Raw genomic sequence first — 27,908 nt, 5'->3', positions numbered from 1 at the left:
GAAAATCAATGGCGATTCTGACATCGATGTTGCGGGTAGTAGTCTGTAACCCCATTACAAATGAAAGCACACAAATCAAGGTCAAGGACTCTTGTTGAAAAATACGATTCAGATCCTTAGTTTGTAGTCGACATGTTTTTGTGTACAGAAATACAAATTTAGATCGATTGCAAGCGTTTTAGATTTCATTGTCAGTGTACGTGTGCCACTGTGTCGGAACTGTGCCTCTCGAAACATTCAGTTTGCGTTAGGCCTGTGCTTTTGCTTTATTTTTATGATGAATCCTTAATTCCTGAACCGAATCATTCAGCAGAGCCTCTTTGTAAACCGCCATAAAACATATAGTACCGTAATGTGCAATGCTGCAAGCGTAAAATTGACTTTTGAGAGGATCCCTGAAATGCGACAACTCAGCTAAGATTTCATGTCGACGAATGATGAACACAGTACGTGAACAGAGCAAACACATTGCTTGAAACTGTTTTGTTGCATAATGAAGCCTTGTTTGCAGCCACTTAAAAGGCATATACGACAAGAATGTATTGCATAATTGATAAAAGAACTTACCAGCGAACTTTCGTCAAGGAAGCGGCTGCTCGCCGCTAGGAATTCTGGGTGATTGAGCACTTTGAAAACTTCCGGTTTACATTATGTTCCAAATAAGGATATCCTACTATGCTAAATTACTACATTGAATTTTCAAACGGCTACCCTGGCTCCGTCCTCTCTGATCGGAGAAAGGTGTTTTTTTTTTAAAGTGTTAGTGACTAGACTCAGCATTTTAGCTGTCAAATGTCAATTTCTGTGAGAAAATGTAGACCTTTATATTGATTTACTTAAAAAAAAAAATTCTCACTAAAACCTTGTATAAACCCAGGACATATGCAAGACGTACGGGTCTTACCGGGCTGTGGACAAGCTGAGTTTTGGAGTGGAGGAGACGGGGTGTTTCGGGCTGCTGGGGCAGAACGGGGCGGGCAAGTCCACCACATTCAAGATGCTGACGGGCGAAGTCTTCATAACCAAGGGTGAAGCCTTCGTCAACGGCTACAGCGTCAACAGTCAGCTCCGCCTGGTGTGTGTGTGTGTGTGTGTGTGTGCGCACACTTGTGTGTGTGTGTGCGTGCGTGTGAAACGGCCAGTGATATTGTTATTTTGTCAGACAAGAATGTGTAACAGTGAATTATAGGACAATCTCCCGATGCGACCTCGTCACGTTTTGGGGTCACAGGGGGTCATATTCGATTCATAGATAATAACCTAACATTGACGTTATTTCAGGCATTTTTGAAGCTAGAGCTTTGAAACGTTGAACACTTTGGTTTTGATCATTTGCCGACATGATCCATGTTTGGTTGATCCCTGTCACAATTTGGGGTCAAAGCTGGGTCATCTTCGTAAAAACTTTGCGTTGAGGTTTTCTGTTGGTTTTTTTTTTTTTAAAGCAAAAGCCTCCAAATTTTACACAATTGTAAGTGTTGACGATTAGCAGAAATGACCGAATTTGGTTTGTTTCATCAAAATTCAGATTCACAGCATGAAAATGGTTACTGGAAACAGATTTTCACCATGGAAAATATCCTCTGAGCTATTAAGAATATAAGACTTGACCTCATTAAGCTATGATGCCACTGGTAATGTCTGGTGATGTTAGTCTTATAGTAAGACTATTGGTAGGTAGGTCCACTAATTTTTTTCAAAATTACTTCAAGTATGTAATGTTTTTCCCGCGTGTAGTCGGCATGCTAACTAAGAAGGTTGCGAATTCTCAAGGGAGATATTGACGTTCAAAGTTTCCATTATTTGGCGTTATTTGCTGTTTTGCGTTGTTGGTCAGTTTTGCGTCGACGCAGCGCTTGCAATTTTTGTTGTAGAAATGCAACATTTTCTGGATACACCGACATACACATAGTGTATACTTCGATTTTTTTTTCTAAGCTGTATCTTTGTAATGTGGTGAAATAATGTGCCCCGAAAATGACAAAAATCGCAAAAATCACAATGGTCAAAAAATGAAATTTTGACTTTTTTGAAAATATTTAGTTTAATGTTACAAAACGTTGGCGGGGCTTATTTATATAAAAAAAAATATGTATTAGCTTTATAATGTAGTAAAATCACAGAAAAGCGAAACAAATGCTGTAATAACTCAACATCGTTAAAATTTGAAAATAACGTAAAGACAAATTACGTTTACCGAGTACTAATTGTATATCTTCATACCAGAAATACCTGGGACTTCCGCTAAGAAATCATATATTGTATATTCAAAAGCAGGCTTTAATTAAAATTAGAATTAAATCAACAAAAATATGGTTGCACCGACACGCATGTGTGTCTGAATATTTCCACCACCATTAAAATGTTTCATAACCTGTATCATTTTAAGACCCAACTGTGTGGAAAAAATCAAAAGCATCTTTGAATTTGAATAGCTGTTTTATAAATTGAAAGTTACATTAACCTTCACCGGATCACGCGTTGGACTACTCAGTCCGGATGATGTGGGTCGTGTACGACCCATACTTTCCAAAGAAGGATTCAACGTTAAAAGTATGGGTCGTACACGACCCACGCCATCTGGATAGGGATAAACGTATTGCCGCCTCTTTGCAGAGTATGGGTCGTACACGACCCACGCCATCCGAATAAGGATAAACAGCTTAAAATTCCTGACGTCATTCCATATGGGTCGTCCACGACCCACATCATCCGGACTGTGTAGTTCAAATTACGACATCGTTTATTTGTTTGTTTACAAAGATTATCTTTCAAAAGTTGGGCACTGGCAAGGTCGTATGGTAATTGGAGATTACCTGAAGTCTCAATTAAAAACTGCAAATAGTTTTAGAGATAAAGACGATTTAGTGAGGCTCTGGGTCGTCCACGACCCACGAAGCTCGGTGAGTTATAACATTGCGACGTCAGGTGCTATATATATATATAAAGATAACAACATTCACATGCTCATATTTATGTAGAATTTACAGCCTAGACTTAATACTCAGCAGGGCTCCCCACGGACACTCGTCCTAGATGGTCCCGGGACCCCCACTTTTAATGTTTAGAGGGTCAATAATGGACCCCATACGTGGAGTTTTAGAGGGTCCAAAAACAGCCCATGGTCCCGAAACTACCTGTGGTCACATAAAGCATTGTTATCGCGAACATTGTGATCAAAGAGTCTTTTTTCATCAGAAAATTCGAAGAGTACACTTCAACCTAACCTTGTTAAATGGAACACACACAGCGTTTTGCATATCGTTCCGGTGTAACACGAGAAGAGTACACTTCAACCTAACCTTGTTAAATGGAACACACACAGCGTTTTGCATATCGTTCCGGTGTAACACGAGAAGAGTACACTTCAACCTAACCTTGTTAGATGGAACACACACAGCGTATTGCATATCGTTCCGGTGTAACACGAGAAAATTACTCCCACATGATTTTTACTCCGGAGTAAACATTTCGTACGAAAAAGTTACTCCCTTTACGAAAAAAGCACTCCTCCATTACACGAATAAATAACGAATAAATTACTTAATAATAATAATAATAAAGATAGCTTATATAGCGCCGCTTCACAAATTTAACTGTGCTCTTAGCGCTGTACATCGAAATATAACAATTTCAATAATATAAATACAAAGATGATATTATCATAATACACATTTACAAATACCACTCACGTACATACATCCTCGTGCACACCACGCGCATACACACTCCCACTCATTAACAAGTGCTTCCATCCCCCTGCCACTGAGATGTTCATATACCCCTCTGGACAAGCTCACACCATGTCCGTCTCCTCTCTAGACTGTACATACACTCAGCAAGAAAAGAAAGACTAAATGCAAATTTCATACACAACCCTATAGCTCAATCAAAGCTGAGGCAAGTATACAAAAAGACACATTCAAACAACAAATCTAACTTCACCTCTAACAGTCTATAAAGATGGCAAGGACAATTTACAAGGATTCGCGAAAAAGGTGCGTTTTAAGGGAACTGCGGAAAGAGTCCTTAGAAGCAGAATGGCGAACGGAGGAAGGGAGAGAATTCCAGACAATGGCAGCCGCAGAGGCAAACGAGCGATCTCCAAAAGAAGGCGAGCTTCGCTCGAGAGTTTCCAGTTTGCGACTGTCAGCGCGTGAGCGGAGGTTGTAGTCAGAGGGATTGTCATATATGTGAACAGCTCAGATCATGGGTAATTTTAACACCTTCACATTTAAATGCTTATTTTATAGCCATCCATTGAATTGAGAAGAAAACAAAGCATACTAAACTGCTAAGCATGAATCAAACAAAAAGAAAATAAAAAGAACCAACAGCATCGTTTTGTATGTGTGGGTAGTAAACACGTTTTATTCACAAAACACGGCGGAAAATGGCGACAAATTTGTTGCACAGCGACAGGTCACTTTCTTCAACCAAGGCCAGTACTTTCATACATGACAAAGGAAAGCAAATATGGCCTGAATAATAAAGTTATAGTGTTCCTTTGCGTGTCTGAGTGATAAACTGTTTTAACCAACTATCTTCTGAAACGTAATTGCACTCAGCAGATTTGTCTTCCGCTCATAACTTTCGTGTCACACGGTCTTTGCGACAAACAGATAGATCGCATTCTCGCAGAAAATCATTGACAACACAGACCAGTCATTTTTAGCATTGCATTTGGGAAGGGCTACTATTATAGTGTGTTTTGAGAAAGAAAAACATTACAGTATCGGCAGAACACGACCAAATGAGTTTTCGTGTCACAGCGTTATGGGCGTGAGATTGTGTTCTCACACTGTAGCAAAATCATTGACAACACAGACAAGTCAGTTTTAGCATAGACATTGGGAAAGGCTACTATTATAGTGTGTTTTAGGAAAGAAAAACATTATAGTATCAGCAGAACACGACCAAATCATGACAAATGAGTTTGCGTTTTGGGCGTTATGGGCGTTTTTTCACACTGCAGATCATATCTCAAAAACTACGGAGTGGATCTTTATGAAATTTGATATGGATATTTTTGACTGGATTTTCTCATAGAAGGTTTTTCCGTTTATTGATAGGACAGTTTGATGACGTCATATTTTACCGTTTGCCAAAAGGTCGAGGCAGCACTTTCACAGTTACAGTTTTTCATCAATTTGATCGAATTTCTTATCACACAATCTCAGATCTAGGCCGGATTATGGGATTGCATTTCAGTTTGGTCACTTAAAGTTTTGTTATTAAAATGTTTGTTCGAAATATGTCATTTTTTCAAATTTTTAAAAACTAATATTTGAAACAAAACATTTATATTGGTGTATTCCCTATTGCGTCCTGTATCTAAAACTATATAGTTTTGTTGTTTTGTATTGATAATTATGCTTAAAAATGAAGAAAACCGATAAATAACCACTATCTTTATTTATGAAAAAAGACACTTAAAAACAACTTCTATCTATTCCTTACCATTTTCTGATTCCAAATATATATAGTTTCATGGTGTTTGACGTTGAAAATAGGCTAAAACTTAACAAACTCGGATCGTTGAATGGAAATTATACTTCCAAGCTCCGTGCAGCTGACAACATGATAAAAACACGTCATTTCAAGTGTGGAACACGCTCATGACGTCATACTGAAAGGTGATGAATTATGGCTTCACCTTGCGATGTTTCATTTCAAACATGGTAACACTTTTAAAGGGGTTTCTTTCTCAGATTTCTGTTTGCCCTCTGTCTGTCTCTCTATGTCTCCGTCTGTCTGACTGATTCAATTAAATGTGTAATTACTTAGTTTTGCAAAAGTCAAACTAAGTAGGATATACCTAATTGATTCAGGTCTCTAAATTCTTATTGTAAAATTGTGAGTTTTATTAAAAACAAATTTAATTGGTGTTTTAAACTCAATAATGGGGCATACTGTGATGAGTAGAAGAATGTGTGCTTACGAGCAGAAAAAGCCCATCAAAGTCAAGAATCGTGTTTTTCTTTTTCTATTTTCACCTTGTAGCTTCATACAGACACTAAGCAACAGTGTAGTTCCACTTCCAGTGCAATATCTTGTACTTTAATTTTGACCATCTGTGTAACACGTTATTGACCCATGATCTGAGCTGTTCACATATGTGACGAGCAGTTCCTTGAGGTATTTAGGGCCATCTTCAAATTTGGCAGAGAAACAGATACAAGCAAGCTTGTATCTGATACGAGCGGACACGGGAAGCCAATGAAGGGAACGAAGAAGTGGTGTGACATGATCAAACTTCTTAGAACGAGATATCAATTTGGCGGCAGAGTTTTGTACCTTTTGGAGTGACTCGACAAGTTTTTGATCACAGCCATAGAACAGGCTGTTGCAATAGTCTATTCTGGATAGAACTAGAGAACAGGTTAGAGTTTGAGCGGCTTGGGGGGTAAGATAGTGGCGGATAGAACTGATTTTCCTTACGTTACTGTACGCAATTGTGCGGATGTTTTGGACGTGCTGGGACAGGTTGAGGAAGTGGTCGAAGGTAACGCCAAGATTAGTCACAGAAGAGACAAAGTTGACGTCACTATCTCTCTCTCTGGTACTTCACCCCAACACGAGCAATTTAACTTCCCATGCCAGGGGTGCGTTGCCCAGAGCTAACGAATCTGTTCGCGAAGAGACAAAAAGTGTTCATGTTGAAGGCAAAGCTATGTTCGCGGCGAACTGTTCTACTTTCAACCAAATGGACCCGTCTCTTCGCTGACGGCCGAGTTCATGCTTACATATTGGGGACGATCATGCAAACAGTCGCGTTGTACTTGGAACAGCATTGGCCCTCAGGGTATCTGTGTGAGTGTGTGTGTTTCGTACCCCACGTGGAAAAGTAGGGGCTTTCCTTTTTATATTAAGTCAAGTTTTGACTAAATATTTTAACATCGAGGGGGAATCGAAACGAGGGTCGTGGTGTATGTGCGTGTGTGTGTCTGTGTGTGTGTGTGTGTGTGTGTCTGTGTGTAGAGCTAAACTACTGGACCGATCTTTATGAAATTTGACATGAGAGTTCCTGGGTATGAAATCCCCGAACGTTTTTTTCATTTTTTTGATAAATGTCTTTGATGACGTCATATCCGGCTTTTCGTGAAAGTTGAGGCGGCACTGTCACGCCCTCATTTTTCAACCAAATTGGTTGAAATTTTGGTCAAGTAATCTTCGACGAAGCAAACGATCCAAATTTACGTTTATCTTATTCTCCATCATTTGCTGATTCCAAAAACGTATAAATATGTTATATTCGGATTAAAAACAAGCTCTGAAAATTAAATATATAAAAATTATTATCAAAATTAAATTGTCCAAATCAATTTAAAAACACTTTCATCTTATTCTTTGTTGGTTCCTGATTCCAAAAACATATAGATATGATATGTTTGGATTAGAAACACGCTCAGAAAGTTAAAACAAAGAGAGGTACAGAAAAGCGTGCTATCCTTCTTAGAGCAACTACTACCCCGCTCTTCTTGTCAATTTCACTGCCTTTGCCATGAGCGGTGGACTGACGATGCTACGAGTATACGGTCTTGTTGAAAAATGGCATTGCGTTCAGTTTCATTCTGTGAGTTCGACAGCTACTTGACTAAATATTGTATTTTCGCCTTACGCGACTTGTTTACATTTAGTCAAGTTTTGACTAAATGTTTTAACATCGAGGGGGAATCGAAACGAGTGTCGTGGTGTATGTGTGTGTGTGTGTGTGTGTGTGTGTGTGTGTGTGTGTGTGTGCGTGCGTGTAGAGCGATTCAGACCAAACTACTGGACCGATTTTTATGAAATTTTACATGAGAGTTCCTGGGATTGATATCCCCGAACGTTTTTTTTCGTTTTGTCGATAAATACCTTTGATGACGTCATATCCGGCTTTTTGTAAAAGTTGAGGCGGCACTGTCACGCCCTCATTTTTCAACCAAATTGGTTGAAATTTTGGTCAAGTAATGTTCGACAAAGCCCGGACTTCGGTATTACATTTCAGCTTGGTGTCTTAAAAATTAATTGATGACTTTGGTCATTAAAAATCTGAAAATTGTAAAAAAAACAATTTTGTATGAAACGATCCAAATTTACGTTCATCTTATTCTCCATCATTTTCTGATTCCACAAACATATAAATATGTTATATTTGGATTAAAAACAAGCTCTGAAAATTAAAAATATAAAAATTATTATCAAAATTAAATTGTCGAAATCAATTTAAAAACATTTTCATCTTATTCCTTGTCGGTTCCTGATTTCAAAAACATATAGATGTGCTATGTTTGGATTAAAAACACGCTCAGAAAGTTAAAACAAAAAGAGGTACAGAATAGCGTGCTATCCTTCTGAGCGCAACTACTACCCCGCTCTTCTTGTCAATTTCACTGCCTTTGGCATGAGCGGTGGACTGACGATGCTACGAGTATACGGTCTTGCTGAAAAATTGCATTGCGTTCCGTTTCTTTCTGTGAGTTCGACAGCTACTTGACTAAATGTTGTATTTTCGCCTTACGCGACTTGTTTACATTTAGTCAAGTTTTGACTAAATGTTTTAACGTAGAGGGGGGAATCGAGACGAGGGTCGTGGAGTGTGTGTGTGTGTGTGTGTGTGTGTGTGTGTGTGTGTGTGTGTGTGTGTGTGTGTGTGTGTGTGTGTCTGTCTGTCTGTCTGTCTGTCTGTGTGTGTGTGTAGAGCGATTCAGACTAAACTACTGAACCGATCTTTATGAAATTTGACATGAGAGTTCCTGGGTATGATATCCCCTGACGTGTTTTTCATTTTTTTTTTTATAAATGTCTTTGATGACGTCATATCCGGCTTTTCGTGAAAGTTGAGGCGGCACTGTCACGCCCTCATTTTTCAACCAAATTGGTTGAAATTTTAGTCAAGTAATGTTCGACGAAGCCCGGACTTCGGTATTGCATTTCAGCGTGGTGGCTTAAAAATCAATTTATGACTCTGGTCATTAAAAATCTAAAAAATGGTAAAAAAATAAATAAATTATAAAACGATCCAAAATTACGTTTATCTTATTCTCCATCATTTGCTGATTCAAAAAACATATAAATATGTTATATTTGGATGAAAGATAAGCTCTGACAATTAAATATATAAAAATTATTATCAAAATTAAATTTTCCAAATCAATTTAAAAACACTTTCATCTTATTCCTTGTCGGTTCCTGATTCCAAAAACATATAGATATGATATGCTTGGATTAAAAACACGCTCAGAAAGTTAAAACAAAGAGAGGTACAGAAAAGCGTGCTATCCTTCTCAGCGCAACTACTACTCCGCTCTTCTTGTCAATTTCACTGCCTATGCCGTGAGCGGTGGACTGACGATGCTACGAGTATACGGTCTTGCTGCTTTGCATTGCGTTCAGTTTCATTCTGTGAGTTCGACAGCTACTTGACTAAATATTGTATTTTCGCCTTACGCGACTTGTTTGTGTTTGTGTGGTCAGATTCACAGTTGGATTTCTTGTTGTTTCCGTGAAAAAGTGTTGTGGTCTACATGTCAGTCAATAAAGGTTGTGGGTTTAGGAGTAAATAGCTTGCGCTCTCTCTCTCTCTCTCTCTCTCTCTCTCTCTCTCTCTCTCTCTCTCTCTCTCTCTCTCTCTCTCTCTCTCTCTCTCTCGGACTCTCGTGACGGAACGAGACCGAACAGGGCGGAGTTTTGACTGCTGCGATTTTACCAGCTCAAAATCTTCTAATATTCAAGTACCATGTCTGTTGTTGGACTCCCAACTGCAGTGAAAGTCGTACTAGAGGCCCTGCATGCTAACCGAAAACCAACTCACTTCATGGAAGGTGTCCGCAGAAGGAAGCAATACCGTTGTTGTTTTGCGACTGACCAGCCTCGAGACAGCCGCCATTACAACGCTAACAACACAACAACCAAGTACTGAAGTGAGATATCGTCGCAAGCCACCAAGACCTGAAGTGAGATATCGTCGCAAGCCACCAAGACCTGAAGTGAGATATCGTCGCAAGCCACCAAGACCTGAAGTGAGATATCGTCGCAAGCCACCAAGACCTGAAGTGAGATATCGTCGCAAGCCACCAAGACCTGAAGTGAGATATCGTCGCAAGCCACCAAGACCTGAAGTGAGATATCGTCGCAAGCCACCGAGTCAGATACGAAGGGACACAGAGAGAGCTACGGTCTACGCAAAATCAAAAGAACAACAAGAGCAGCAAACACAGGCAAGCGCTTATCTTCACACGTACCCGCTTTACTCGCCAAGAAAAGACCATGAGAAACAACATTCCAGGGTTGAAAAAACACGTAAAACACGAAGCCTGGCCGCTCCAACACTGCACACGCCTGCCCACTGTGACACAACAAAGTCAGCCACGTGCGCCGAGAATGTCAGGTCAGAGGTGTGTTGCGATGTGACGTCACCGATAGCAGACGATGAAACCACTGCAGCGGAACTGGCAGCAACAGACAAAGAATTTGATCCAGGCGATGTATACGATCTAGCCTTAAACTGCTCAAAGAACATTCAACTGAAAGCAAGACTGTGGGGGGGGGGGGGGAGAGAGAGAGTGACAGAGAGGGAGACAAAGAGAGAGAGAGAGGGAGAGAGAAACAGAAACTGGGAGAGAGAGGGGGGGAGACAGAGAGACAGACGAACACAAAGAATGTGTGTGTGTGTGTGTGTGTGTGTGTGTGTGTGTGTAAAAGAAAGAGAGAAGGGAGGGAAAATAGAGCGAAAGAGAGAGAGAAAGAGTTAGAAAGAGAGCAAAAAAGATACGAGAGAGAGACTTTCAGACGGACACAAAGAGAGACAGACAGATATATAGAGAGAGTTAAAAAGAAAGAGAAAGACATAGGGAGACGGATATGGGGGTGGGGGGTGGAGAAAGAAAGAAAGAATGAGAAAGAGAGATACAGAGACGTAGACAGAAAAACAGGCACAGAGGGTCAGGGAGAGCGAGACCGAGAAAGAGAGAGAGTGCACGCAAGACAGAGAGAGAGACTGCGATAGAAAGAAAGAGAGAGAGAGTCAAACACCAAGCTCAGTACAGTGCAATAGTTTTTGGCGTGCCACCTATCAGGTACGTTACAGAATGCTCGGCACAAACCCTCGTTGCCTTAACCATTCTTGGCGAGCGGTCGCCTTTGTTACGCTTCAGTGACCCCAGACAATGGTACTCGTACCGAGCGTTTGCTAACGTTCGCGAGCGCTACAACAAAACTATGCGTTGCCTAGAAAACGTTTGCAAACGTTCTGTTACGCTCTGCCTAAGCAACAAGATACAAGATATTTATTCACCAATTTTGCAAAAGGATTTCATCTTGGCACGGCACGGTAAAAAATAAAAAATAAAAAATAAAAAATAAAAAATAAAAAAAAATAAAAAAAAAATAAAAAAAAATTAAAAAAACGCACCTCAGGTGTACGAAATGTTTACTCCCTTGTCCCCTGTTAGTCTTGGTGGTGGAAGGGGTGGAAGGAGAGTAGCGCGACATTCGTGTGAGCGAGATCACTTATTGGCATTATCCCTTCGCCCGCATCCCATTTTTGCGTACGAGATTTTTTACTGGAAGTGAAAAAAATGGGGAGTAACAATTTCGTGGAGGGAGTAATTTTGTCGTGCCTTGTGGAGTTCTTTTTTCGTACGAAAAGTGTACTCGGAGTAAGAATTTCGTACGAAATATTTACTCCGTAGTAAATTTTTCGTGGAGTAAAAATGTCGTGTTACACCGGCGTGAAATTGTTATTAGTGCTTGCACTACGCACGATAGCGGAAATGTAGTGCGTCCCAGGACCCGCTCTTTACAGGGTTAGTGTGTCCCAGGACCCGCTCTTTACAGGGTTAGTGCGTCCCAGGACCCGCTCTTTACAGGGTTAGTGCGTCCCGGGACCCGCTCTTTACAGGGTTAGTGCGTCCCGGGACCCGCTCTTTACAGGGTTAGTGCGTCCCAGGACCCGCTCTTTACAGGGTTAGTGCGTCCCGGGACCCGCTCTTTACAGGGTTAGTGCGTCCCAGGACCCGCTCTTTACAGGGTTTGTGCATCCCGGGACCCGCTCTTTACAGGGTTAGTGTCTCCCAGGACCCGCTCTTTACAGGGTTAGTGTGTCCCAGGACCCGCTCTTTACAGGGTTTGTGCATCCCAGGACCCGCTCTTTACAGGGTTAGTGTGTCCCAGGACCCGCTCTTTACAGGGTTTGTGCATCCCGGGACCCGCTCTTTACAGGGTTAGTGCGTCCCAGGACCCGCTCTTTACAGGGTTTGTGCATCCCGGGACCCGCTCTTTACAGGGTTAGTGTCTCCCAGGACCCGCTCTTTACAGGGTTAGTGTGTCCCAGGACCCGCTCTTTACAGGGTCAGTGCATCCTGGGACCCGCTCTTTACAGGGTTAGTGTCTCCCAGGACCCGCTCTTTACAGGGTTAGTGTCTCCCAGGACCCGCTCTTTACAGGGTTAGTGTGTCCCAGGACCCGCTCTTTACAGGGTTTGTGCATCCCGGGACCCGCTCTTTACAGGGTTAGTGTCTCCCAGGACCCGCTCTTTACAGGGTTAGTGTGTCCCAGGACCCGCTCTTTACAGGGTCAGTGCATCCCGGGACCCTCTCAATGAGTTTCTGGTACCTGATTTCGGCTTCTGGTGCGTTTAGGACGCAGGGACGCGCACTTTGGGGAGCCCTGACTCTGTAACATTAGAAAGCATTCATATGTGTGTGTGTGTTTGTGTGTGTGTGTGTGTGTGTGTATGTGTGTGTGTGTGTGTGTGTGTGTATGTGTGTGTGTGTGTGTGTGTGTGTGTGTGTGTGTGTGTGTGTGTAACCTTCAAATTGAGGACCTAAACCCAAATGGGGACCCAAAACTGAGTCCTCATTTGTTTTATTGATCTAACGTCTTCAGAAGCTCCAAAACAAGTTTTTGGCGCCAACAGATTTGATGGCTCATTTTGCCGCAAACCTTTGAAAAAAAACACTTTTTTTTTCAAAGGTTCGCGGCAAAATGAGCCATCAAATCTCTTGGCGCCAAAACTTGTTTTGGAGCTTCTGAAGACGTTAAACTCTGTTCCTTCTTGGGTCCCCGATTGGTAGGTGCCTTCTCAAAGTCCTCGTTTGTGACCATATGCACGTATGTGTGTGTTAGCAAGTCCTCGTTTGTGACCATATGCACGTATGTGTGTGTGTTTATGTGTGTGTGTGTGTGTGTATGTGTGTGTGTGTGTGTGTGTGTGTGTGTGTGTGTGTGTGTGTGTGTGTGTGTGTGTGTGTGTGATTTACAACCCAAACCAATCTCGATTTGTTCAAAGTCAAAAGCAAAGTCACGTATACACAAAGAAAAAAGCCAAGCACCCCCCGAATGAATTTGTGATAATAATTGAGTCAAATTTGTTTTACCATTTTTGACTCACATGCGAAGCAAAAGTGAGTCTATGTACTCACCCGAGTCGTCCGTCCGTCCGTCCCCCCCGTCCGTCCGGCCGTCCGTCCGGCCGTCCGGAAAACTTTAACGTTGGATATTTCTTGGACACTATTCAGTCTATCAGTACCAAATTTGGCAAGATGGTGTATGATGACAAGGCCCCAAAAAACATACATAGCATCTTGACCTTGCTTCAAGGTCAAGGTCGCAGGGGCCATAAATGTTGTCTAAAAAACAGCTATATTTCACATTTTTCCCATTTTCTCTGAAGTTTTTGAGATTCTATACCTCACCTATATATGATATATAGGGCAAAGTAAGCCCCATCTTTTGATACCAGTTTGGTTTACCTTGCTTCAAGGTCAAGGTCACAGGAGCTCTTCAAAGTTGGATTGTATACATATTTTGAAGTGACCTTGACCCTGAACTATGGAAGATAACTGTTTCAAACTTAAAAATTATGTGGGGCACATGTTATGCTTTCATCATGAGACACATTTGGTCACATATGATCAAGGTCAAGGTCACTTTGACCCTTATGAAATGTGACCAAAATAAGGTAGTGAACCACTAAAAGTGACCATATCTCATGGTAGAAAGAGCCAATAAGCACCATTGTACTTCCTATGTCTTGAATTAACAGCTTTGTGTTGCATGACCTTGGATGACCTTAGTGTATGATGTCATTGCTAGGTTTAGCTGAAGGTCAAGGTCATGTAAAGGTCAAGGTCAAGCATGTGAGTCGTATGGACTTTGCCCTTCTTGTTTTGTACAAAAAATAAAACACCGTGTAGTTTTGTCTGATGTATTGTGTATTTTATATTGTTCAGGTCCAGCGCAGCATGGGGTACTGCCCGCAGATAGACCCGCTGATCGAACACATGACGTGCGAGGAGACACTGTCCATGTTTGGGAGGCTGCGCGGCATCCCCCATTCACACCTGCAGGAATGCGTCACGTCATTCCTTAATATCCTTGAGCTCGGCTCGCACGGCCCCAAGCGAGTGAGTTCACACACCTGTCTTGGTTTAAACAACATGAAAACACAACAGTCAACCTATTAGTGCAGGTAACATCATTGTGACAAATCCACAGTTTAGAAACACGCTTTAATGACACACAAACAAATCCACACTTTAGAAGCACACTTTAATGACACACAAACAAATGCCGCATAGAGTCATTTGGATGAATGGAGCACAACCAGCTAAATTGTTATTCTGATAGACACGTGGGGGAATTCGGGGGTTGTGGTTGGATAGACTCACACAACCCTATTCCGATCATCGGGCCATATTCCGCAGGAAGTTTGCGAATATGCTTTCATATTCGCAATAACAAACACACGTGGTTGTTCCAATTCAACTGGAACAGACGGTCATTCCTTCGCTCTCAGGGATCGAAGCATGCAATCCTACTTACCAATGCTTGCCCACCCTGATCTGCTTACTTTTCAACGAAACAAGACATAGATATACACTGTATACAATGAAATCAGTCTCTGAACTGAGACTGTGTTGGTTTGTTTGTTTGTTTGCTTAACGCCCAGTACACCACGAAGGGCGGTGCTGCTTTGACATATAACGTGCGCTAAAGACAGAAGTCGCAGCACAGGCTTCATGTCTCACTCGGTCACATTATTCTGACACCGGACCAACCAGTCCTAGCACTAACCCCATAATGCCAGACGCCAGGCGGAGCAGCCACTAGATTGCCAATTTTAAAGTCTTAGGTATGACCCGGCCGGGGTTCGAACCCACGACCTCCCGATCACGTGGCGGACGCCTTACCACTAGACCAACCGTGCCGGTAGGCTGTGTTAGTCGAAAGTTACCGCTTTGCCAAGTCTGGTGTTGCCGTAGTTTAGCGCACTAACACATGCGGAAGAAGCTTCGCTTGCTCTCGTCTGAAAACAGATGCATCGAAGCAAAAACTTACAGTTACATTGTGAATGTTTAAAACCCTGTACCTAGGTCAGAATAGCATTTTAAACGCTAGGGTCGAAAGGGTCGGATACTTTAACGAGAACAAGTATAATACGCCGAGTCGAAGAGTGATGTTTTGCTGCCAGAGGGCAGATAAGTGTATATGCGCACGGAAACGTGCGAAGAAATTTCGTCTGCCCTCTGTCTTGTCAGAAAACAGCTGCATCAAAGCAACAACTTACTTTTTGCAAGTTTATGACCCTGTACCTAGCGTACCGTCAGAATAGCAATATTAACGCTATCGTGTTTTCAGCGTAGTGATAGGATCAGATATTTTGACTCGGCGTATTATACTTGTTCTCGTCAAAATATCCGACCCTATCGCCACACTGAAAACACGATAGCTGTTAATAACGTGCAGAGCTGTCTCCGTTTTCATTTGTTGATACACCTGGGCCCATATTCAGGAAGAGTCCGACAGGGATTTTGTCGGTACGAGAAACAGAAAACTTCCGATAACCCCCTATCGTGGAATTCATGAACCACCGATAACGCCTATCGTAGGCACTGTCCTACGATAAAGTTAGACTGAGGTGCCTATCCCTACCGATACGCACTGTTGTCGGTACGATAACTTTGATTAAAAGATGGCGGCTATCAGTTTGCAGCGTTACCGAGAAAGAAGACATTCTAAGACATACGATTTTGGGGCACGGGATACATGCACAAATTCATATTCCGCATGCACGATATTTTGCAGTTGACTGTTGACGTATGTGATAACTGACAATATTCAGTTTACGAACAGAATGGGTACCTGCCTTTCGTTTCGCAAGTGATATTCGCGTTGCGGTTTCACGCGTCTGGTCAGAGATCTGTAGCAAGTACGTGTATCTCTGGTCTGGTGCATATCAAGATGTTTGCGTGGCGCCGAATAAAATTATTCTGTGGACAAACATACAACTAACGCGTAACACTATCTGCCTCGCTCTGTGTCAAATGTCATACTTGGACAAACATACAACTAACGCGTAACACTATCTGCCTCGCTCTGTGTCAAATGTCATACTTGGACAAAGAAACAACTAACGCGTAACACTATCTGTCTCGCTCTGTATCAAATGTCATACTTGGACAAAGAAACAACCAACACATAACACTGACTGTCTCGCTCTGTATCAAATGTCTCACTGTGTTCAAACAACTAACACATAACACTGACTGTCTCGCTCTGTGTCAAATGTCTCACTGTGTTCAAACAACTAACACATAACACTGACTGTCTCGCTCGGTGTCAAATGTCTCACTGTGTTCAAACAACTAACACATAACACTGACTGTCTCGCTCGGTGTCAAATGTCTCACTGTGGTCAAACAACTAACGCATAACACTGACTGCTGACCGCCAGGCGGGCAACCTGAGCGGGGGGATGAAGCGCAAGCTGAGCACAGCGGTGTCGCTGATCGGAGATCCCTCCGTCATTCTGCTGGACGAGCCCTCCGCCGGCCTTGACCCCCGCGCGAAACACCATCTGTGGGACGTGCTGTCCTCGGTCCGGTCAGGGGGGCGCACTCTCATCCTTACCTCGCACAGGTGCGTGTGTGTCTCTGTGTGCGTGTGTATGTGTGTGTGATTGCGTGCGTGTGTGCGTGCGTGTGTGTGTGTGTGTGTGTGTGTGAGTGTGTGTGTATATGTGTGTGTGTGTGTGTGTGAGTGTGTGTGTATGTGTGTGTGTGTGTGTATGTGTGTGTGTGTGTGTGTGTAGAGCGATTCAGAGTAAACTACTGGACCAATCTTTACGACTAAGAGTTAAAGATATGGGCGTCACGATGGTCACACTCAGACAGGTTCACATGAAGTTATTTTCCCTGTTCCTCGCACTCCAAAGTCTATGATATTATCCAGTGACACATTGTCCTGCTGGCCACCAGGTCCACCGTGATTGGGCATGAACAGGTCACCAAGAAGACCTTTATCTCTCATATACTGGCTGTGTGAAAGCTATTGATATGCCACCGTGATTGGGCATGAACAGGTCACCAACAAGACCTTTATCTCCAGGGACGTAGCACACCTAATAAAAGTGGTAGGGCGGAAAAAAATGGAAGACAAAATGCTGAGACAACTAAGGAAATATGGGGCTTACACTACCGCCCCCCCCCCCCTTCCTGTCCCCTTGTAATGGTCTAAAAAAGAAAGAAAACATGATGCGATTTCGTGCCTTCTGAGCTCAGTTCCATCTAATCATCTTTCCATCCTCCACCAAACAACGGGCTGGTGAATGTATCAGTGATTATCAATCGACTTACATTTATATCTAAATTCCGATACGTTGAATGTGATGAGCACTTACTTCAAATGACTTTCGTCTTCATTATTGTCTAGTGTGTTAAAAAGCAAGGATTGACAAACTGGTTTACTTCTAAACAAGCAATTTATTGATCCGTCCAGCCATCAACATTGGCAGCCTGAGTGATGACTGAAAAATAGAGGGATTTGTCAGAATATTTTTAGCGCGTTTTCGATCCATCACAACCAGGATGCACACTTGTGTCCCTCTCTACATGTTGTTTCATGTGACACTGTTAACCCCACAAGTTACTGTGTTACTCAATTGTTATGGCGTACTTACGGTTGACACACAATCACTCACCCCTCAGTCTGACCCCAGCTTCACACACAGAATATACAAAACATTTCTTACCTCCATTGTTTCTCATGGGAGCAGACGGACGAAGAAGCAATTTTCACTAAATTGGCGCCAATACTTTTATGGCCTGACGGAACTCGTCACGTGTGACGTTCTCGTCAAAATAAGACGTCATCCTATTCCAGCAGTTGACCAAGACTAACACACAAACAAAAAAACCCCAAAAAACCGACCTTATGCCATCGCGTGAATACTACGTGGGGTGTTCTGTTGGTAGATCTCTCTCTCTCTCTCTCTCTCTCTCTCTCTCTCTCTCTCTCTCTCTCTCTCTCTCTTTTTTTTTTTTTTTACGGAAAAAGTGGTCGGGCGGTCGCCCTACATGCCCTACCGGGTGCTACGTCCCTGATCTCTCATATACTGGCTGTGTGAAAGCTACTGATATGCCACGGTGCCATGCTAAACAAAAGATAAGTGTATGCTTTTTGGATACGAGGGGTGGTCGGAAAGGTGTGTACAAAAAGCCATTGTATAATAGTAACAAGCTTTATTTGTTTCCCATTCAGAGCTCATTCTGAACAAAATGCAGTCGGTGGAAACGAATTAAAATAGATATTTGGTAACTAAAACGTATTTGTTTGGTTGCGTCAACCAACAAACAAACACTATTAATAACAAAACATCGAGTCGACATGCAGCTTGTAAATGAACATTGAAAGTCCAGAATCAGTTATCACAGAAACAAGTAAGGCCAGGTTAGCAAATTTTCGTGCCCCGTCGCGGCTGACGTCAGCATATGTTGTGACGATTCGAATGGTCCATGACGTGGCTTCATCCACCGGTTTATGAATGACTGTGTTATGAATGGAATTCTTTTGGTTTTAGTGACGTCGTCATTGAATAGACTCGAAATTCGGTCAGATTTAGGTGAGTTGTTTTTAACACACGGCAGATCAAGAGCCTTAACGATTTTGATTATTAATGATTTGCTGTGTCTTCGGTTAACGTCGGACACACAGTCTTCCTCCCTTAAACACGTTGGTATTGTTTTGTGTTTATATCTGAATCATGGAATAACTCAGATGCAGAACAATACACAAACTATCCACACAATAGACACGATACTTTTTACCTCAACAACTTTATTTTTCTACCTTCTTCTTCTTCTGCGTTCGATGTTGGTGGCCGTGCTAGCTCCTCAGACCAGTGGCTGCCAGGACGTCCGCAGTCTTGCGCAGTTCGTCGGCAGGACCCCAGAGTTTGGCTCCAACACTGGTCTCTTCTTGCCAGAACTTCTGGCGTATTGTCTCTAGATGGGGGCAGTTCTGGAGAATGTGTTCCGGAGTTTGCTCTTCCGAGCCACATTCACAGTGTGCGTCATCCGCGAGGCCCAGTCTCTTGAGGTGTTTCTTCAGTCCACAGTGCCCTGTCCTTAGACGGAAAATGATGGTTTGGCTTCTCCGGTCTAGTTTGTTGATGGGGTCTTCCTGTGGGTTGTAGTCTCCGTTTCTCTTTTTCCAGTTTTCTTTCTTCTTCTGTTTCTACCAAATCGCCTCATTTATTTTTGTGGTCATGCTTCCAAAAAGTCAATGTACTTTACGGGTTTTCACAGCTTATGTCCGTCGCGATATAACCTTGAATGGTTGAAAACGACGTTAAACACCAAATAAAGAAAGAAAGAACAGCTTATGTGTCCGAAACAATGTACTGCTGATTTCAAAGCCACATGGCACAGATTATAAACATGATGGGCAACATTTTAGATCTAGTTGACCACTTGCGCCTTCCTGTTATATTTGATTGATAATTCAATCTTTTCTTAGTGGTCCTGTCAGAAACATTATTCTTCTTTTACCATAAATCTAAGTGTCATGGGCGAGAAAAATTGCACACTAATATTTCTAACTTAAAGAAGTTGGGGAGGGTAAATGCTGTAAGCTAGTGAAATCCGATGCTACATTTGCCTGCTTGGTTCGCCCAGTCAAGTCTTCCGGATACATGAGTTTAGTATCACCAGGCAGTTTGAAGGGACTGTTCTTTTTGTGTTTGCTTAGTGCCCACTAACAAGGAAATCAGCTTCACAGACACAGGATTTCTTTCTCTCTATTTCGCAACAGCATTTAATCTGATTTTTATTCGATTTATCGTTTTCCGAAAGAAAAAAACCTAGTCGATCGAGTGTGTTCAAATTTTGATGAAAACTCAACGGTTTTTTACCTTAACTAATACAACTGGAGCAGGACTAGACTACAAAGAATAGCCTAAGACTTAACAAAGAGACACCGAGCACGTATATCACAAAATGAAACATTAAAATGTCGAACTTTTTAAAAATATTAACTTTAAGAGCGAAGAGTCGCGAAAGGTTGCCTACGTAACATTCGTCCCTCCTTGGTAACGACTAATAACACGCTCCACGCCTGCTCCGTTCAAAAAGTTAATGAGATTTTTTTCATGGAAAAACCTTTCAGCGATGTTGAAGAACATTGCATGCAAAGGAAACACCAAGTTTGATGCGTTGCTAAGTGACAAATATCATTTTTAACGATCCAGCGTAACCAGAAAAATATAAACGAAGCTTAGTGGCGACACGCAAAAGGCAAAATCACATTCAAATCGGATCAAATTGACACGGCGCACATTCTAACACGTTCACTACACATCAGTAATGCTGTTGGGGTCTATGTCGACCAAAAGAATGGGATTCACTGTAGGTGGAGTTCCTGTAGGTGGATTCCCTGTATACCTAAGACTTTAAAATTGGCAATCTTGTATACAGGGAATACCACAGGGTGTAGTTCCTGTAGCCGCGTTTCGCTAATATCAATGAAAGTCACGTGATGCTTCGCGACATCGTTAGAATTTGATGTTTTTCGATCTTTTTTGATATTTCTTAGAAATTCGAGTATGGTTTGCAAGTTTTATTGAAAAACTGCACCCTGTGGGATTCCCTGTATGCGAGATTGCCAATGTTAAAGTCTCAGGTATGCAGGGAATCCACCTACAGGAACTCGACCTACAAAGAATCCCACTCTTTTGGTCGACATAGACCCCATCATCATCAGTAATGCCTGATAATACACACAGTCGCATATTCGTGCGTACATAAGTTATAGACACGTTCACGTAGTTCGCGGTTGGTTTTATAAACCAAATGTTACGTAGGCAACCGTTATTTTTGAACGATCCAAATGAACAATGTAAACATGCGTAAGGGCAAACAGCTAAGTGCATATGTAACACTAGCACAAAACACAACGAAGATGTATATCGAGGGGTTCGTGGTCGCATTTCATTGGCAGCCACAGGGATTAACAAGTCGCGTAAGGCGAAAATACAACATTTAGTCAAGTAGCTGTCGAACTCACAGAATGAAACTGAACGCAATGCAACGCAGCAAGACCGTATACTCGTAGCATCGTCAGTCCACCGCGCACGGCAAAGGCAGTGAAATTGACAAGAAGAGCGGGGTAGTACTTGCGCTGAGAAGGATAGCACACTTTTCTGTGCCTCTCTTCGTTTTAACTTTCTGAGCGTGTTTTTAATCCAAACATATCATATCTGTATGTTTTTGGAATCAGGAACCGACAAGGAATAAGATGAAAGTGTTTTTAAATTGATTTCGAAAATGTAATTTTGATCATAATTTTTATAAATTTAATTTTCAGAGCTTGTTTTTAATCCAAATATAACATATTTATATGTTTTTGGAATCAGCAAATGATGGAAAATAAGATGAACGTAAATTTGAATCGTTTCATAATTTTTTATTTTTTTTTACAATTTTCAGATTTTTAATGACCAAAGTCATTAATCAATTTTTAAGCCACCAAGCTGAAATGCAATACCGAAGTCCAGGCTTCGTCGAAGATTACTTGACCAAAATTTCAACCAATTTGGTTGAAGAATGAGAGCGTGACAGTGCCGCCTCAACTTTCACGAAAAGCCGGATATGACGTCATCAAAGACATTTATCAAAAAAAAGAAAAAATGTTCGGAGATATCAATCCCAGGAACTCTCATGTAAAATTTCATAAAGATCGGTCCAGTAGTTTGGTCTGAATCGCTCTACACACACGCACACACACACACACACACACACACACACACACACACACACACACACACACACACACACACACACACACACATACACCACGACCCTCGTTTCGATTCCCCCTCTATGTAAAAACATTTAGTCAAAACTTGACTAAATGTAAAAACAAGATGTAAGCAATGTCACAATAAAAACGCCATTTTGACGTCATTTTCTGTGTTTGCTTTCATACAAAACACTAACCAACCTAACGATCTTCTTGATTTTATTATCGTTATCTCTTTGGTCAATTTGCAGTATGTTGATATCCTTATAGCATTCGAGAAGCAAGAGAAACATTCCGAAATCTAACTCTAAAGTCATGACCCTCTCGTGGTACACAGCTTTGTAGAACGACCCATTTATGAAGAATTGTATTCCACAAGAGACACAAATTTGGTAAATGAATCGATTGATGAAAACTTAGAACACCCAGCACTTTCCAGAAAGAGATTGTTTGGAAGGGAAAATTACCATGCAAGAAATGATGGCAGTTATTAAACGGTTAAATAACGACAAAAGCCCTGTTTCAGATGGGTATACAGCTGAGTTTTTTAAGTTCTTTTTTAAAGATCTCTGTTCTTTTCTTTTGAGATCGCTAAATTGTATCTTTGAAAAGGGAGAGATGTCTATCACCCAGAGACAGGGAGTTAGTACCTGAAAACCAAAGGATGGAAAGGATAAAAGTTTTTTGAAAAATTGGCGACCTATTACACTGTTGAATGTAGTTTATAAGATTGCTTCATCTTGTATTGCTGAACGGTTAAAGTCTGTGTTACCAAACTTGATCCATGAAGATCAGACAGGCTTTCTTGAAGGAAGGTACATTGGCCAAAACATTAGGTTATTATATGATACTCTATTTTATGTCTTTTCAACAACCCACCCTACTGTATATGTCTGTGTCTTGTCTAGGTATGTGCGTGTGTATGCGCTAAGACAGCCATACCTTATGTTGATAAACTCTGTGTATGATGTATGTTATGTTGTGTTTATGTGTATATAAAATAAATAAAATAAAAAAAATAAAAAGTTGTAAGGACGTCCTTTCCTGAAACAAATGAAGAGTTGGATTACAACGCTGCAGTGTTCGCTGCCCTGGATTGTAGCTTGCCTGTCGTAAATCAGCAGTAGATCTGAGGGTACTGTACGTGTTCATTTGGAAATTTACCATCAGCGTATCTGTCTTTTGCACTGCAGACACTAAGCAATTGGCATCTGCCATGTGGCCACTTTTCCACTGCTGTCCTCAGTATTACCTTTCATCAAGACTTGTCACCATGCCGAGTGGATCTAAATTCGGAAGTCGTCATGTGGCTGGGGCCGTGTGGCTGAGGCATATATGACATAGCGTCGATCTTGTTGTAGCTTATTCTCCTTTCTGAAACAAAAGGCAAAATGCGATTACCGGGTAATTGACTAGATGTGCATGTGATGACTACAACCTACACAAATTTTTAAACAGTGTTTTGATAGGCCGTGAAAGGTGGATGCAGCGCCTAAAGGCAGTCGATCTACTGGCCGATGTGAATGCGTGATATATTGTGTAAAAAATTCCATCTCACACGGCATTAATAGGTAACATGCGCCTTGAGTCGCCTTGTGTGGTGAGATACGTGCGCGATATAAATCCTCGTAAATAAATAAATAAATGAAATAAATACTGAATAGTCGGGTTATACAAGCCACTTAACCTATGCGGCATGGGAACCCTACAATATGCGAAACATGTAAACTGACTGCAGGTTCTTAAAATAATTCTGACGGTCAACACAGTAAACACACTATTCACATTCCATTTTGAAGAGCAACTGAGGTACTCTCTGGTGGTCTTGTTTCAGTGATAACGATCAACTCAGGAGGAAGAAACCAACAGAGGAAAACAGAAACCATGAACATTAACCGCAGACAAATACAGAATCACATGTACCATTATGTGGAACAAAATTCCACAGCAAGCTTTCTTTGGACGCCTGTCGTTGTCTCAAAACTCGCATTCTACATGCTGTCCAAAAGAAGCTAATCTTACGTTGTGCTGCCTTGAACAAAAATGCCAACACAGACACGAAAGCTTTTGCAAGGTACGTTTACCAAACGTTACAGACAGTAGCGAATCACGATAGTGTGTACACAGCAAACAGTACAATCAAAGAAAGAATGGGATGAAACGCGATACACTATACAGATCTAGGTAGATCTACTGTCTTTCAAATTCAAGGACGTTGTTGCAAGGTACCACTTTACCGACAGAACCACGACAGAGCATGTTTTAAAACTGAGGCAAAATCGTAATAACGGCCCCCGTAGCGCAGTGGTTAGCGCATCGGGCTGTGGGCCGGGAGGTCGTGGGTTCGAATCCCATCAGGGTCATGTGGGTTTTTCGGGCTACGGTCGGCTCCTACCCAGAGTGGAAGTGCTATGGTTCCTATGGGAAGGCTGGAATCACACAGCCGAGTGTCATTCACTTAACGAATGCGACTTTGAGGGTGCTCAGGTTCTGTTTACCTGACCAACACCGCTGCAGTTCTCGGGCCTGGTTGACACCAGGATATATTATGACAGTAAGCGTAGAGTGCTGCCCTGTCACGTAGCCTCAAACCAGATTGGAAATCCATAGCATCATCATTATAATCATCCTCATCTCATTGGGTGTGCACGTTAAAGATCCCACGATTGACAAAAGGGTCTTTCCTGGCAAAATTGCTTAGGCACAGTTAATAATTGTCTACCTATACCCGTGTGACTTGGAATAATAGGCCGTGAAAGGTAAATATGCGCCGAAATGGCTGCAATCTACTGGTCGTATAAAATTTCATCTCACACGGCATCACTGCAGAGCGCCTAGAACTGTACCCACAGAATATGCGCGATATAAGACTCATTGATTGATTAATCATCCAAAATTATAAATTGTCCTTGCTCTTGTGGCCCTTCATGCCCGGAGCTCTCATGGTGACCTTGGTCTCAGTGTTTTGTTCCATCCTTCCCTAAATAGTACTTCTGCTGTCAGTCTTCAACGTGTGACGTTCTGGGGGGTCGACGGAGGGACGTGGTGGCGGTCTGCTCTCTGGAGGGGACCCTCACTCAGTCTGGCTCCGCGACTTAGCAGTCAATGTCGTTAGTAGGGGGCATAGTAGGTAGTGGGCTGCGTCCGTTGGCTCGGGAAGTGACTCAGCAGAAGTGCAGTGTCATCTTCCGAGGGTAGCCTACCGCAACGACCCGACATCCCTCCCTGGAGCGTCTGTAAAATCGACAAGTCTGGCAGCGGAACGAAATTCAGATGTGGATGGAGCAGTGAGTGCAGGGACGGGGCGGTGTGAGACCACACCGGGACAAGGAACAGGTGTTAGGGAAAAAAAATCGTAATAACTTTGACTTTGAGAACAGATTCATTCCGTAATGCCTGCATGTTCAAGTAAATGGTGGACAGTTGTATACTAGCAGACACGGATATCAAATACAGTGCTAGGTAGTCACCTCCAGTGAAACGGGTTGATCTAAAGTGCCTGTAATGTGGGGATGTCTTTGTTCTTGGTTCGATGTATGTGAATTCCGAGACTTACAGTAGAGTCTCAAGTTTACTATACTCGCACATCGTATACAACTGTCCGCAGATCTGTCTGTACTTACCGGGGACACGACTGTCCACCATTCACTGGAACATGCAGATCTGTCTGTACTTACCGGGGACACGACTGTCCACCATTTACTGGAACATGCAGATCTGTCTGTACTTACCGGGGACACGACTGTCCACCATTCACTGGAACATGCAGATCTGTCTGTACTTACCGGGGACACGACTGTCCACCATTCACTGGAACATGCAGATCTGTCTGTACTTACCGGGGACACGACTGTCCACCATTCACTGGAACATGCAGATCTGTCTGTACTTACCGGGGACACGACTGTCCACCATTCACTGGAACATGCAGATCTGTCTGTACTTACCGGGGACACGACTGTCCACCATTCACTGGAACATGCAGATTTGTCTGTACTTACCGGGGACACGACTGTCCACCATTCACTGGAACATGCAGATCTGTCTGTACTTACGGGGACACGACTGTCCACCATTCACTGGAACATGCAGATCTGTCTGTACTTACATGGGACACGACTGTCCACCATTCACTGGAACATGCAGATCTGTCTGTACTTACCGGGGACACGATTGTCCACCATTCACTGGAACATGCAGATCTGTCTGTACTTACCGGGGACACGACTGTCCACCATTCACTGGAACATGCAGATCTGTCTGTAGGCTACTTACCGGGGACACGACTGTCCACCATTTACTTGAACATGCAGATCTGTCTGTAGGCTACTTACCGGGGACACGACTGTCCACCATTCACTGGAACATGCAGGGCTCGTATTCTTGAAAAAGCTGCAAAATTGTGTCCTTTAAAGTCAAACTGTCGTTTAACTACCGCCCGGTATTTATTTTTACTGCCCAGTAATTATTTATTTCCCCCCGGTATTAATGTGTGTCTGGCGGAAGGTCGGCAGCTACCAGAATTGGTTATTTTTAGAATTGGAGATTCCTCATGCTTGCTCCTCTCTACAAACAATATTTCAACAAGATTTATTCTTGAAAAAGCTGCAACTCATATACTGGCCTGTAAAACTCAATAAGTCCGCCAACTGCTAAGTGTTATTTATGAAACACCGGTAAGTCCTTACCGGGTTGTCTCCGAGCTGTAAAGTTAGAGGACCCCTCCCCCTCCTGTAAAGTCGCTACCTGTCAGTAACTTCACCAACACTGTCCATTAAAACCGTCAAGTTCGAATAAATCTTGTTCAAATATTGTTCGTAGATTTATGTCCCTCATGGACACACATTGGTGTCATTTAAGCACCGATGCATTGCGGTCAAATACGAGCTTCTGCTCGCGAAAGATTTCAACCGATGCTCGATCTTAACGGCGTGTTGCAAAAGCGTGCTTGCGTCTTGTTTAATGCATTACAGTGGCGAGAGTTTGGTGTCTGATTCCGTAGCCGAACGGTTATCGAATCGCCTGATGCGCGATTGAGTCGAGTTCGAATCGCCATCAGGCCTTAGTTTTTTTTTGTTTTACTCTTTGTCATTAATTTTGTTTGTTTTTGTTTATTTTCTTCGTGTGCAAAAGAGTACGTTGTAATATCAAAATTGATTTAAAAAAATTAATTTTAGGCGAGAATGAGGTTTTTTTAAATTGATGGTTAACATGATATTACCGTTAACTACCTTGAATACGCCCACCCACCCTATGTACCAGTTTTGCCCAAAAGTGGGGGGTGGGCGTTTACTAGGTACTATACCCTTGGCAGGAGCGGGTCCTTAGCTAGAAAAACGATATTTTGGTCATTTGTCATAGAAGTGTTCAAAGGATGCGTTATTGCACAAAACTCCACACACACACACACACACACACACACACACTAACACTAACACTAACACTAACACACAAAATCAACCTCTTCAGATATCACTTCCCGCCAAAGATGAAGCTTTGAAGATGAAGACCATTGTTGGAGCAGTCCGCGGTACAAGCCATCAACAACTGTACGACGAGTCAGGCTTTATTTCACTTTAAGAGAGGCGTAAACGTCAAAAATCGATATTATTTCACAAGATTGTACACCGTAAGGTGCCAAACTACTTACTTGCGATATTGCCACCATTAATATCAACTAATAATCCATATCGCCAGCGCAGACCTTTAGATAGGAAAGTTCCATCGTTTAACACTGAATTATACAAAAACTCATTTCTCCCATCTACAACACAACTCTGGAATTCTTTACCAGACTACATAAAACTTAGTAAGTCCTTCAAGCACTTTTTGTCAAAAAACGATTT

The 27,908-nt window shown here is 42.3% G+C and overlaps 1 protein-coding gene across 2 annotated transcripts in view; it reads left to right on the top strand.

Moving 5' to 3' along the window:
* Positions 1-27,908, top strand: part of LOC138970441 (phospholipid-transporting ATPase ABCA3-like) — a 137,210-nt gene that overhangs the window by 91,678 nt on the left and 17,624 nt on the right. Inside the window, exons 8-10 of one of the 2 annotated variants that reach the window (XM_070342899.1) lie at positions 878-1,075; positions 14,217-14,390; positions 16,721-16,905. In XM_070342899.1, the coding sequence (XP_070199000.1) occupies positions 878-1,075; positions 14,217-14,390; positions 16,721-16,905 (557 nt within the window). The remainder of the gene's footprint in view (positions 1-877; positions 1,076-14,216; positions 14,391-16,720; positions 16,906-27,908) is intronic. The other variant, XM_070342900.1, reaches the window with a different exon arrangement.

The sequence above is a fragment of the Littorina saxatilis genome, linkage group LG7 (genome assembly GCF_037325665.1).
Source record: "Littorina saxatilis isolate snail1 linkage group LG7, US_GU_Lsax_2.0, whole genome shotgun sequence".
Classification (NCBI taxonomy): domain Eukaryota; kingdom Metazoa; phylum Mollusca; class Gastropoda; order Littorinimorpha; family Littorinidae; genus Littorina; species Littorina saxatilis.
Note: the sequence above shows the minus strand (reverse complement) of the source record. Positions and strands in the feature narration are given on the sequence as shown.